This window comes from Tamandua tetradactyla, chromosome 23, assembly GCF_023851605.1.
Source record: "Tamandua tetradactyla isolate mTamTet1 chromosome 23, mTamTet1.pri, whole genome shotgun sequence".
Lineage (NCBI taxonomy): Eukaryota > Metazoa > Chordata > Mammalia > Pilosa > Myrmecophagidae > Tamandua > Tamandua tetradactyla.
The window spans coordinates 1,766,495-1,780,561 of NC_135349.1; the positions used below are offsets into that span (position 1 = coordinate 1,766,495).

At 45.8% G+C, this 14,067-nt stretch overlaps 1 protein-coding gene across 1 annotated transcript in view; it reads left to right on the forward strand.

Moving 5' to 3' along the window:
- Positions 1-1,255: 1,255 nt before the first annotated feature.
- Positions 1,256-14,067, forward strand: part of EIF3B (eukaryotic translation initiation factor 3 subunit B) — a 28,145-nt gene continuing 15,333 nt past the window's right edge. The window contains exons 1-6 of the mRNA XM_077140448.1: positions 1,256-2,138; positions 7,704-7,896; positions 10,105-10,224; positions 10,514-10,571; positions 10,756-10,884; positions 11,159-11,316. Of these exons, the coding sequence (XP_076996563.1) occupies positions 1,619-2,138; positions 7,704-7,896; positions 10,105-10,224; positions 10,514-10,571; positions 10,756-10,884; positions 11,159-11,316 (1,178 nt within the window). The 5' untranslated portion in view covers positions 1,256-1,618. The remainder of the gene's footprint in view (positions 2,139-7,703; positions 7,897-10,104; positions 10,225-10,513; positions 10,572-10,755; positions 10,885-11,158; positions 11,317-14,067) is intronic.

The following is a 14,067-nucleotide window of genomic DNA, read 5'->3' on the forward strand; positions in this document are numbered from 1 at the left end:
GGCGATCCCTCCAGGGCGAGACCGCCGTAGCCGTCCCCACCGCGCGCGCCCTGCACGCCCGCTGCACACACGCGCTGACCGAGCCTGGGCATCGCGTGCAGTGCCTCTTACACGGCCGAGGGGCTTAGTGCTTTTTCTAGAAGCTAAGAGACAATGTTCCTATTCTCTCTGCAGAAAAGGCCATGCCAAGTCCGTTCAGTGCAAAATCCTAGGGAGCAGCTGCTCCGCGCAGGGCGAGCGACGCTGCAGAAGTCTCCCCCGCGTCCAGCTAAGGTCAGCCGTCTTCAAGCTTTTTGAAAAGCTTGGGTTCATATTTGCTTCTCATTCACTGACCTGTCCCCTTCCAGCACGTTCCATAAGAAGAGGGTTGGCAGAAGCCAACGATTTAAGAAAACGAGGTGAAACTAGAAATGGAGAGGATCCTTTGGTAATGAAGAGAACTAGCTCGCTGCCGGACCCTTCTGGGAGAAGGGCTCCCAAGATAGGTCCCACGTGCCGCGCACGTCAAATGTGCGTCTCACTGCGCAGATGGGGAAACTGAGGCAGCGGGGCTCGGGGACTTGCCCCGGGTTACACAGCTGACAGGATGGGGAGAATTCAAACACAGCAGACGCAGCCACAGAACCCTCGTTCTTCTTAGTATGATCGAAATATCGCACATTCAGCGGTTGCTGTGAAGCTTCGCAAGGAAAACCGAAATACAAACCCGGGCAAACCTCCCCTAAGCCGCCTCAGCTCACCCCTCCGACGCTCCCGTGTGGCTTCCGGCCCCGCCCCCCGAGGCCACGTGATCCGCCCGGTCTCGCGGCCGAGGGCGGAAGTCTCGGGAGTCCGAACCATCGTGAAGTGAGAATAGGGAGACGGCAGGAGTACAGCAAGCACTGTGCGATTGAGCGTACACGGTTAAACCACGTCTCATAAATTTTTGTTTTGGCCCAGGCAGCCATGTTTCCAGTACTGTTAGTGGCCTCTGCCTCTCCACAAATTCCTTTCCTGTTTTGGAATCGTCCGTTCTCTCGCTCTGTCAGTAGACAAGTCTAAGAGCCGAATGTAATGGGGGAATTTCGTAATGTTAGCGAAGTGATTTGTCTAGCTAAAAGCTATGGCATCAACCAAAGTCGCTTTTCGAACTTAGAGTTTTCCTAATATTAATATTTTATTTAAAGTTTAAATTTCATAGAAGTTCGTTTACAAAGATAATTTCTTAAGTCTCCCTTCGGCGTCACAAATAGTACAGTCCGCCGTAGCGCCCCATGGGAAAAGGAAGGGAGTGGTTGCCATGTTGGATTGAACCAACCCGCCGTCTCAAATGGGGTAGTTATGGTGCACGTTGAGTTTGCCGAGCGATGAAAACCTTGATGATTAGAATTGGCAACATAGTGGTCATACTGATATAGTTGTAAGGATTGGTATGCATGTCGTTTACACTCTAGGTTTTGTCAGTCGCTGTGGGAGGGGTGTGGGTGCCCCCCTCGGTCCTGGGCGCTTTGGTGCGGACTTCCCGGGGCGGACGCACATGGCTCGGGAGTAGGAGCCGGCGAGGCGCGCGGTGCGACCTGGGAGAATCGGAAGCGTGGCGGCGGCTGGGTCTGAGGAGAGGGAGGCCGCGCCCGGGCCCATGCAGCACGCGGAGAACGTGGCGGTGCCCGAGGCGGCCGAGGACGGGGCCGAGCCGGGGCAGCCGCAGCCCGCCGCCGAGCAGCCGCTGGAGGAGGAGCCGCCGCGGCCCGCCGGGCCCGCGACTCGGGAGGCGGCGGTGACCGAGGACAAGCCGGAGGCGGCGGCCGAGCCCCGGCCCGAGCTTGCTCTGAAGGCAGAACCGGAGGTCGAGGAGAAGGAGGCGGACGAGGCCGCCGCGGCCCTCGGCGCTTCCCCGGCTTCGTCTCAGCCGCCCTCGCCCGCGTCCGAGGAGGAGCCGCCCAGGTCGCCGCCCGGGTCCCCCGCCCCAGCGCAGGGGCAGGCGCGGGAGGAGGCCGGAGGCGAGGCCCCCGAGAGCCGGCCCCAGGCCCCGTCGCCGGAGGCGGGCGTGGACGCGGAGAAGGCGGAGGAGGCCGAGCCGCAGGCGGTGCAGAACGGCGACGCGGACGAGCCCTCGTTCAGCGACCCCGAGGACTTCGTGGACGACGTGGGCGAGGAAGGTGAGGCGGGCCCGCGGCCCTCTTCTCTGCCCTCTCGGTTTCCGAGATCTTAGTCGGGGTGTGAACGACGGCGTCCCCACGTCCCTCCTCCCGGGACAGCTCGAAGAGAAAGTTTTAGAGCCGTGCGGTGTTTGCGGAGAAGTCCCGGGTTCTGGAAACACGCCCAGGTGTCCTCTGACCGCGTTAGAAGCCGGCAAGGGAGGTGGGAGCGCCCTCCATCCTCCATCCCTCGTGGGGAGCCACTCTCGGCCCGGACAGCCTGCCCGCCTTCAGCTCTGTTCTGCCAGGACAGATTAGAAACGGCGTGGCGGGGGTCCCCTCGTCTGCGTCCCCGCCGCAGATCGGGGCGCGGGCTGGGGTTGGCTGCCTAGGCAGACCTCAGGGACGGACCCCGAGGCGGGGACCCGCAGAGGTGGAGCCACAGGGCCCTCTCTCCCAGGTGTGACAGCTTCCAGGTGTGCAGGCGTGAGTGCTCTCAGAGGTCGCCAGCCAGGCCCCCAAATGAGCTGCAGGAAAAGCGGGCTCTGACTGCTGAGTGTGGGCTGGTTCCTACCCCACAGTGCGGGCTCACCCCTACCCCACAGTGCGGGCTCACCCTACCCCACAGTGCGGGCTCACCCTACCCCACAGTGCGGGCTCACCCTACCCCACAGTGCGGGCTGGTTCCTACCCCACAGTGCGGGCTCGCCCTACCCCACAGTGCGGGCTCACCCCTATCCCACAGTGCGGGCTCACCCTACCCCACAGTGCGGGCTCACCCCTATCCCACAGTGCGGGCTCACCCCTATCCCACAGTGTGGGTTGGTTCCTACCCCACAGTGCGGGCTCGCCCTACCCCACAAGTGCGGGCTCACCCCTATCCCACAGTGCGGGCTCACCCTACCCCACAGTGCGGGCTCACCCTACCCCACAGTGCGGGCTCACCCTACCCCACAGTGCGGGCTCACCCTACCCCACAGTGCGGGCTGGTTCCTACCCCACAGTGCGGGCTGGTTCCTACCCCACAGTGCGGGCTCGCCCTACCCCACAGTGCGGGCTCACCCCTACCCCACAGTGCGGGCTCACCCCTACCCCATAGTGCGGGCTCACCCTACCCCACAGTGCGGGCTCACCCTACCCCACAGTGTGGGTTGGTTCCTACCCCACAGTGCGGGCTCACCCTACCCCACAGTGTGGGTTGGTTCCTACCCCACAGTGCGGGCTCACCCTACCCCACAGTGTGGGTTGGTTCCTACCCCACAGTGCGGGCTCACCCTACCCCACAGTGCGGGCTCACCCCTACCCCACAGTGCGGGCTCGCCCTATCCCACAGTGCGGACTCGCCCTACCCCACAGCGCGGACTCGCCCTACCCCACAGTGCGGGCTCGCCCTACCCCACAGTGCGGGCTCACCCTACCCCACAGTGCGGGCTCACCCTACCCCACAGTGCGGGCTCACCCTACCCCACAGTGGGGGCTCACCCTACCCCACAGTGCGGGCTCACCCTACCCCACAGTGCGGGCTCACCCTACCCCACAGTGTGGGTTGGTTCCTACCCCACAGTGCGGGCTCACCCTACCCCACAGTGCGGGCTCGCCCTACCCCACAGTGCGGGCTCGCCCTACCCCACAGTGCGGGCTCGCCGTACCCCACAGTGCGGGCTCGCCCTACCCCACAGTGCGGGCTCACCTTACCCCACAGTGCGGGCTCACCCTACCCCACAGTGCGGGCTCACCCTACCCCACAGTGCGGGCTCACCCTACCCCACAGGTGTCTGCCTCCAGAGGTGTCTGAGCAGGACGTGCTGGGCCGAGGCCCTGCAGAGTCCTGCTAAGCCTATAAAGCAGGCTGTCATCATTCTCTTGCAAATTATCTTTCCACATTTGCTTCAGTTCTACCTTGAATGACTTTCAGGCATTTCTGCTTCTGTCTGAGGTCCTGTTTCTTAAAGTGAGTTTTGTTGATGGCTGATCTCATTGTTTTTATTTCTTTTGTTTTGTTTTGTTTTTAGCTTTTATTTCAGCAAGCTGGAACCCCATCCATGGATTCATCTACCTATTGACTTTGTACTAAAGAGAAAAATGAAAACACTGTATTGAAGTAGACAGTGATAAACCAAGAAAATAATATCTTAACACGTGGTGGTCAGATGCAAAGTTTTTTGTGAGGTTGTGTCTTTTCATAGAGGTTCAGTCACAATCACACAATCTTTTAAAAAGTAGAATGAAAAATTCAGGGAACCCAGTATTTTTCAACTTTTTTGAGCAGATTTCTAAAGGGTTACCAGTTACTTTATTATTCTTTATTTCATAAGATTAAAAGACATTTTGGCGTTAAGAAAAACAACAACAGAAAAAAACAAACTAATGAAGACCTTGAGCAAGCTGACCTTTTCTAAGCCCCATATCCCCAAGATGTGTCTCAGAAGGTCGAATGGGCTGCTGTGACTCCCCCAGACTCATTTGCCCAGACCGCTATTTTTACCACACCAGTTTTTCTTAGGTTTAACATCTAAGGAGTGCCATTTTAAGATCTTGGATATTTCCTCTGCAATTGAAACTTTTTTAAAGCATTATTTGTGGCCAAATAATTCACAGATTTCTAATATAATAATTATTTTCAGACTTGGGATAAATGGGTTGGAGGATACGAACACAAGCAGAAGGCAGCCGTGACTAGGTGACTTTGCTGTGCGCTGCATTGTGAGCTCATGCAAACTTGATGTGAGCAGTGTTTTCCCAGGCAGCCTCAGTGAGGCACCTGGCTCTTAAGGAAATAAAATGGCATAAGCTGTCAGTTTCCTTAAGTTCAGGAGAAGTCCTTTTTAGGGGGTCAGGGAGTGATGTAAAATTTAAGTGTGCAAAGACAGTGTATTGGTTCTCTGGAAAATGGATTGTTCCATTTTCTTAGGAAACACTGTTTGGTAGGTCAGTAAGTTCCTCAGACTAGTAGGGAGCAGTTGCCTTGTTATTCTTGGATGCAGATGAGCCCCTTTCCACAGTCGAATCTTAATCTGCAGGGGTCCTTTCACTTTAATTTTTCACCTCAGGGGTTTGGCCAAACAAATATGTGATCAAGGTTTTAATTCTTAAATGTCTGCCTCTTTGGCTCATTAAATATTTATCTTTGTATTTGCTATGTAGTTTTGAAAATTGTGTTTTCTCTTTCCTGGAGCCAGAGTGGGAATCCCAGAACTAAGCGTGAATGGACACTTGGGCTAATGATGATCATGGAAATGTGGTTTTTCACGGTGGAGTTGCTTCATTTATCCTTTATAATATATGCATAGATTCTTATAAACTGGAGAGTCCACAAACCCTGTGTAAAACCTGAACTTTTTATTGTGAGCTTTGTAAATTCAGATCAGGCTCAACAGGCCATCTAATTATATAGTAAGTGAGCTTTCAGAATAACCCAGGAATTAGACTGTGGTTTCTCTGGCGTTCCTGGGGCTGTAATCTACCTCTTTCTTCCTTTTTTTTTTCTTTTTTTCTCAATTTTAGCTTCTTTGAAATTCAGGTGGCACCTTTTTTTTTTTTAAGGTAACGTTTTCAGAATTCATAGAAGTGTTGAGAGAAATTAGAAATTGTTTATAACAGATTTGCCTCTTGAAATTTAAGTTTTTCTTTTCCTTTCTGAAGGTCCTTTTAAACTCTTTAATATGGAAATTAATTCAAAAGTGGAATTCATTTCAAGTAACTTTTGAGAATGAAATACAACAAAAAAATATCTTCTGACATCTATCATATTTAAGCATATTGAAATCTTCAAGAGCGTAAAGAAAAAGAGTAAAAATTAGGTTCCTGAACAAATAGATTCATGTGTGACAGGGCCTGATTGCTCACCTGTGTCTGGACACTGCCTGGTAATCAACCTGTCTTCACTGGTGCAGTTTCATCTAAGGTGTCTTTCTCTTCTAGCTCCTAACTCAGTGCCTTGTAATTTTGTAAGTTTATAGGCAACTAATTGTACAGAATTTACATAAAAAAGATAAGACTTGTTTTATTTCATTGGATACTCAAGTTTTGTTTTTAGGCCTTCCTCTCAGGTTACGGTTTTTAGCCCGTCAGTTTTGTCTGGTCAGGTGTGCCTGGTGGCCCTGGAGACCTGGAAAGCCCCCAGAACATTTCAGTGGGAGTGTTGGACACATGAGCGGCACGGGCAGCCTCCCTGCCGCCAGCAGTGCTGGCCGACTGCCTTGTGTGCACTCCTCGTCACTATTTTTTTCTTGCCCTTTTACACCCATCTTTCCTTCTCTTTATCCTCTCTGATGACCATTTTATGGAAATGAAGAAATTCTAAGATATTTGGGGACTTAATGAAGAAAAATTAAAAATTTTTAATGTGAACTTTTTCATAAAGAAAAATACTTCTTGGAACATGAAAATCAACTTACAAGACCATTATAAATGGGAATTTATTTTAGCCTAATAAATTTAGCTAGTAGGGCAGTTTACAATCTTAAAAAGGGAGCAGATACTTAGGTCTGTGATCCTGCTTTTAAAAACCGGCTAATAATGACTAATGCATTTTGAATTTGTGAGCATTAATACAACATTGCTTATTGTGTTCCAAGCACGGTCTGAAGCATTTACAGTTTTGGGGCCTATGAATGTGTCTCTTTCGACAACCTTGTGAGGTATGATGCATCATTGCTTTGCGTGCACTGGAAAAAAGTAAGTGCTACCAATTAAACTGCAAGCAGGAGCTTAGAAGCTTGTATGTTTTCTAGTCTGCCAATTTAAAATTTTATCTTTGCCCCGATGTCTTCAAATGAGGCTATTTTTAGTTTGAGAATTTTAGAGTAATATTACATAAAGAATATTGAATAGTTGTTTTGTTTTGTTTCTAATACACTTGGAAGAAAGTGCCTGGTGGAGGGCTATTTGCATCAGAGGTGGATGAGGGAAAGACTTTTCTCAGCCTGTATTCCCTTGTGAAAGGCCATCTAGTTGACTGCCTAGAAAAATGTGAACCTGTCAGGGGTGAAGGGTGGTGTATTTCCTTGTTGCTTGTCTCTTCCCTTGAATTATATTGTCCTAATTCTCTACAGATATTTTTCCTTCCTGGGTAATTTCTAGTGATTTGTGTTCATGGAACAAAAGGGCTCTGAATATATGTAGCACTTAGATATTTATTTACTAAATTTAACATCTAAAATCTTTTGGAAGTCATTGTTTGCATCCTGTTTTTGACATTGTGATGGGATTTTGCCCAGGTGTTGCTAGAAGCCGTTTGAAATCTAGTGACCTTTGAAAGAGCTAGCATTGGATATTCTTAAGATTTTTCTCTTTGTTTGTATTTTTCATGATTAAAGTCTGTTTTTTTTCCTTTTTAAATCTTCCGTTATTGCTAGAAATCAGTTGACATGTAATAGCTGTTCATAGTCTGAAATCAAACGGAGAATATAAAGTTAATCTTTTTAGTTGTTTTAAGGGTAAAGTTTTGAAGCAAGGTAGGGTCGTGCTTTCTTTTGTTTGCAGTGAAAGCATTTAGACTGGTTGTTTTCCACTTCTGGGACATTTGTTCAATATGTTATGCTAATGTATTGATGTTTTTCACTTGATGATCTTTCACTTTTACAGAATTACTGGGAGATGTACTCAAAGATCGGCCCCAGGAAGCAGATGGAATAGATTCTGTGATTGTGGTGGACAACGTCCCTCAGGTGGGGCCTGACCGTCTGGAGAAATTAAAAAATGTCATTCATAAGTTTTTCTCCAAGTTTGGGAAGATCACAAATGATTTTTATCCAGAAGAAGATGGAAAGACAAAAGGGTGAGTCATGTCCTTCCATCGCTGAAGTGCCTTGTATGTCTGTCTTGGCTCTGGTAGCGTGTGGATGCTCACCGTGTGTGAGCTGGGGGAGGTCACTGGCACAGGGCTGCCTTCTTGCAGTCAGGCCTGCAGTTGCTAACGTGTTCAGGCCCCTCAGGTGGAAGCTCTGAGGAACAGCGGGTCAGTCCTGAGGTCATCAGACAGCGTGGCATGGGGAGTTGGCTGCTAAATGGTTAAGAAAGCAGAGCTTGATATTTCAACCTTCTGCCGTCATAACAGTTATTGATATGGGATCGTGGATAAGGCATCTACAGATTTGGAGCTGGCTGAATTCAGAAAATTGGTACATATGGTATTTTGTTCATTCTAAGATGTACCATTTCTTCACATTTTAACATCTCAGAAATTAGGATGCGTCTTAAAGTCTTTGTGAAAGCATCATGCCGTTTAATTAGTGATGCTTTTTTTCTTAGTACCTAAAAAAATTGCATCTATAAAAAATGGTAGCGTAACGTATGTGTTCTTCTCTGTTTCCTTTTTTGTTCACCATTAAGTTTTCCATGTTGATGCTGTAAATCTAGTTTCTTCGTTTTAAAAGTTGTGGTGTTCTGTTGTATCATTACATGACAATTTGTCTGTTTTCCTGTTGATTTGGCATTTAGTGTTTGGTAATTATGAACAGTCTTGTACCGATGTCCTTTTGCACAGGTGTGAGATTTTTTTTTGTTATGAATCTAGGAGGGGATATACCTGTTGGGCTGTATAGAATGCCCATCTTCAGCTTTACTAGGTAATGCCAGACTGCTCAGGTGTAGTCACCAGTGCTGCTCCACCATCTTGTCAGATTTTCTCCATTAAAATCTCATGGACACAGCCAACAGAACAAGCAAACTCACTGCCCTCCCCCTGCCTACATGGGACATGACTCCCAGGGGTGTGGACCTTTCTGGCAACGTGGGACAGAAATCCTAGAATGAGCTGGGACTCAGCATCAAGGGATTGAGAAAACCTTCTTGACCAAAAGGGGGAGGAGAAAAATGAGACAAAATAAAGTGTCAATAGCTAAGAGATTCCAAACAGAGTCGAAAGGTTATCCTGGGGGTTATTCTTACGCATAACGTAGATATCATCTTTTTAGTTAAGGTGTAATCAAGAGGTTGGAGGGAACTGCCTGAAAATGTAGAGCTGTGTTCCAGTAGCCATGTTTCTTGAAGTTGATAGTATAAGGATATAGCTTTCACAGTGTGAATGTGAAAACCTTGTGTCTGATGCTCCTTTTATCTACCATATCAACAGAAGAGTAAAACATGGATTAAAAGTAAATAAATAATAGGGGGAACAAATGTTAAAGTAAATTTAGTAGATTGAAATGCTTGCAATCAGTGAAAGGGAGGGGTAAGTATGGTATGTATGGTATTTTTTCTCTTTTCTTTTTATTTCATTTTCTGAATTGATGCAAATGTTCTAAGAAATGATCATGATGATGAATATATAATTATGTGAGTTACTGATTATATATATAGAATGGAATGATCATATGGTAAGAATGTGTGTTGGTATGTTTAATATATAAAATAAAATTTAAAAATCTCATGGACATGTCAGCCTTTGAGAGCACAAAGTTAGTCTTACTTTTGGAATTTTAACTGTAAAGATGGGATTCGTTAAATTAGACAATAATGTTGATTTTTGTTTTCAGTTCAAATTTTGAAATTAGAAACTATTTAGAATAGTTTTGTTTCTAGAAAATTTTTCTGTTTAGGAAAATAGGTTGAAGGATAACCTCTTTTGACCTACAGTTGCTTGTATTGTATCTTCAGTTATAACTAGGCATTCTTTGAGATCATTTGTAATTTTGTCTATAATAAACAATATGTCTTTAGATCTTGTACATGGTCTCGATAAGGCATATGTATACATCCATGAAATCATCATCATCATAATCAAGAAAATGAACATTTCGGTTAATTGACTTTCCTATAATTTTTGACCATCGAGTCAGAAGTCAGATACCTGGTCACCTGGTGAGGTTTCCCTTTCTTGTTTAGGGAACAACTTTACCAGCAGTTTGTGTACAGTTTGGCTTCCTTGGGAAACATAGCAATAAGTCAGAGAATAATTACAGTGTTTAAAACTGATGTGGGGGATACCCATGGAGAGGTTTTGTGTACCTGATGTTAAAGCAAATGCCCTTGTTTTCCCTTTCAGGTATATTTTCCTGGAGTATGCATCTCCTGCCCATGCCATGGACGCTGTGAAAAACGCTGATGGCTACAAGCTTGACAAACAGCACACGTTCAGAATCAACCTCTTCACAGATTTTGACAAGTGAGTGCCGACAGCCAGGAGAACCTGGACATTAACCTGTCCACACATGGCTTTGTGGACCGGTGGCGTGCTGTGTCATTCCTGCCTTTCAGGTCTTGTTGGTCAGACATTTAGCGCTCCTGGCTGCACTCATCCGTTATCCCAGTCGGAAACTCAGACTTCCCATCCCCTGGGCAGGGTGGGGGCAGCAGACCTGGGGCTGAGGACCCCTGATGCAGTTACCATCTGTCACTCACCCCCTGTTGTGGTCATTGCTATGTGTTACTAGCCAGGTGTGTTCCTCTTTCAGGTATATGACGATCAGTGATGAATGGGATATTCCAGAAAAACAGCCTTTCAAAGACCTGGTATGTTGTGTGAAATGCATATCTAAGAGCTTAAAAGAGATGCTGGCTGCTGTGGCTTGAGTCTGAATTCTGTAGGACCTGAAGAGACCGCCTGATGTTGTCATCTCTAAGAGCAATAGCTCAAAGGTTTTTAGTGAAAGTTAATGAAATATTACTGTCTTCATTATTTTTGGTTCTTTCCCAGGGAAATCTCCGTTACTGGCTTGAGGAGGCAGAATGCAGAGATCAGTACAGTGTGATTTTTGAGAGTGGAGACCGGACTTCCATATTCTGGAATGATGTGAAAGATCCTGTCTCGATTGAAGAAAGGGCGGTATGTTTTTACTGCCTTGAAGGGACTCTGTGTTTCTTAACAAAGGGAAATTTTTTAGTTTAGAAACTAAAAGAAGAGCAGGTGAAGTGTAATCTTCTTGGAAATGTTTCTCCTAGAACCACTTTTATCCCTCTTCAGTCTTTGAAATTGAGTCATGAGATGTCAGCAGTATTCTCGTGTTTCTCAGTTGTAGGAGGGATAAGTACGTGGCAGAAGGCGGCTCTTTTGCCCTTGGCTCCTTGCTGGTCTGTTAATGCTGGTACTGTTTCCGCAGCGATGGACAGAGACCTACGTGCGTTGGTCTCCTAAGGGCACCTACCTGGCGACCTTTCACCAAAGAGGCATTGCTCTTTGGGGGGGAGAGAAATTCAAGCAAATTCAGAGATTCAGCCACCAAGGCGTTCAGCTTATTGATTTCTCACCTTGTGAAAGGTAAGCTGTTACAAAAATGTGGGTTCTTTATTCCTTTCATGCCATAATTATTTTAAACTTTTTCTTTCTCAGTAATTTCATGCTCATTTTAAAAATTGCACTAAGAATGCAACTCCCAACTCCAGTGGTCACCATCTGTTTAAAATGTTTAATCACTCCCTCTCTCCAAATACATGTACATAATTTTTTTCCCCAAGCCAGTGAGAGTAAGTTGAAGTTTCATGCTCTTCTCCCCTACCAACTTCAGTTTGTATTTCTAAGAGGAAGATTCTGTTAACTGCAGTATAGTTACTAACTTCAGGAAATTTAATGTTGCTTTAATAGTTTTATTTAATGTACTACTGTATTTCAGTTTGGTTAGTTGATCCAGTAATATCCTTTAGAGAATTTCTACCCTTTTTTTGTTCAGGATTTCCTATGAATGGATTTTTCTAATATGTGAGATAGTCCCTGTAGCAGAGGTCTGTGTGAGAAGACTGAGCATGAGGAAAACTGGAAGGATGAGGGACGCAGCACTCCGAGGCTGTGCAGCACTCTCTGTCTCCTCTGCAGACACGCTCTTCACTGTGCGGCCGCATCTCTTCACTGCTTCTCTGAGGCTTCAGCACAGGGGTCCCTGTGTCTGCAGCACACAGCACACAGCACAGCCTCGCCTTTTCTGAGGCTTTGCCTTCGTGGTCTGTCCCACAGTCCAGCACTTTGTTATGTGGTCTGGTTCTTTTGTTGTGGGACTCGAGGGCTCTAGTGTCATAGTGCTGCTGATCCTCAGCAGGGACTGTCTGTTTTCTTTCAAGCCTTCTGGTATAAAATTTTTGAAACACAGAGAAGTAAATTATAGTGAACATCCATATGCTGATAGATTTGATGATTCTAATTTTGTCTTTTTTGCTTCAAAAACATTTTTACTGGCTGCTTTGATGTAAATAGAGGCGTGTTTATGAAAAAAATTGTGCATCTGTACAAAATATTTCCTACATAACCACAACTCTGTTGTGACACCTGATAACACTAGTAGCAATTCCTTAATATCATCTAATACATCAGTGCACATTTATATTTCTCCATATGTCTCTGAAACAGCTTTTTACAGCTGGTTGTTTCACTTCTGAGACCCAGTCGAGGTGCACCTTTCATTTGGTCATTGTCTCTTCAGCATCCTTCCCCATCTGCTCAAAGGGCAGAACCAGACGTCCTTCTGATTACTCCTAAGGAAGTATTTCATTTGTTCCTTTAACCCTTGTGTTTCCTGTAAACCATAAGTTAGATCTATCGAATGGGCATCTCTGAATTTATAATGAGTTTTATGTGCTACATTCTTAGACTTCCCCGTGATTCCCATTCACTCTGCATATGTTTGGTATAAAACAATAATTCTCTTTCCAGCAGCAATATATTAAAATTGGATCCATGTAAAGACTTAGCTAATGTCATGTTAACGTATAAATTTAAGAGGCTTATCTATTTCTATATCTCCCATGAATCCTTTCCCCTCTCATTTGCTGCCTTTCTTCTCATAGCACATTCTGTTTAGCACAATTAGCACGTTAGGTTGTAATTCATCTGTTCTCACATTTGTCTCCACTGAAGGTCAGTGACTTATGGTTGCTCATTTTTGCATTCCCAGTGCTTTGCAAAGTGCATATCATGGGAAATGCTTGGGTGAGTGAATATTTCAGTCACGTATTGGAATGGGAAAACTCTGTTTTACACTTAGGTGCTTACTCAAGAAGAGCTTCTGTGGTTTAAGATGCCGTTCTAGTTATGTGTCTTTCCATGTATATAGAATAGGCTGTAGGTCTGAATAGGGAATTAAAGATTAGGGGAGAGGTGACTTAAGCCATAAACTTAAATCTGGCTAGCCAAAAGAGCCCTAGCAGGGAAAAGATGCAATTATTGAAAGCACCATTAAGAAACCAGCTTGGGGCTATTCTTGTTTGTTTTCTTTTCTTTCTTTTTTTTTTTTTTGTATTGTTTCTGCCTTTCCTTTCATTTTTGTAAGGGGCCAGCCTTCTTTGGAATTTTTTACATGTTGAAAAAACAGAGCTAACTGGTGTTGTAGCTGTGAAAAAAAACAGGCAGATCCTGAATGGGAGAATCCCCCAGACATGGAACTCCCCCTCTAATGTGAGACCCACGTGGCTGTTCTCTTCCCCTTGTCACCCTCCTTAATTAGACATTACTGAGGGCAGCATTCCCTCCCTCTGACCAGGTTAGTTTAATCTGTTCTTTTCCCTTGAGTTAGAAGGCCATGCTCTTTTTTTTATTATTATTAATTTTTAAATTTTTAAAAAAATATAACGAACACAAACGTTCTTATCATATGATCATTCTGTTCTACATATATAATCAGTAATTCACAGTGTCATCACGTAGTTGCATATGCATCATCATGATCATTTCTTAGAACAGTTGCATCAATCCAGAAAAAGAAACCAAAAGACAACAGAAAAGAATTCATACATACCATACCCCTTACCCCTCCCCCTCATTGATCACCAGCATTTCAATCTACTAAATTTGTTTTAACATTTTGTTCCCCCATTATTTATTTTTATTCGTATGTTTTATTCATCTGTTGATAGATAAATAAAAGGAGCATCAGACAAGTGTGGACCCCGGGAGTCATGTCCCATGTAGAGGAGGGGGGCAGTGAGTTTGCTTCTCGTGTTGGCTGGAGAGAGAGGCCATATCTGAGCAACAAAAGAGGTTCTCTTGGGGGTGACTCTTAGGCCTAATTTTAAGTAGGCTTAG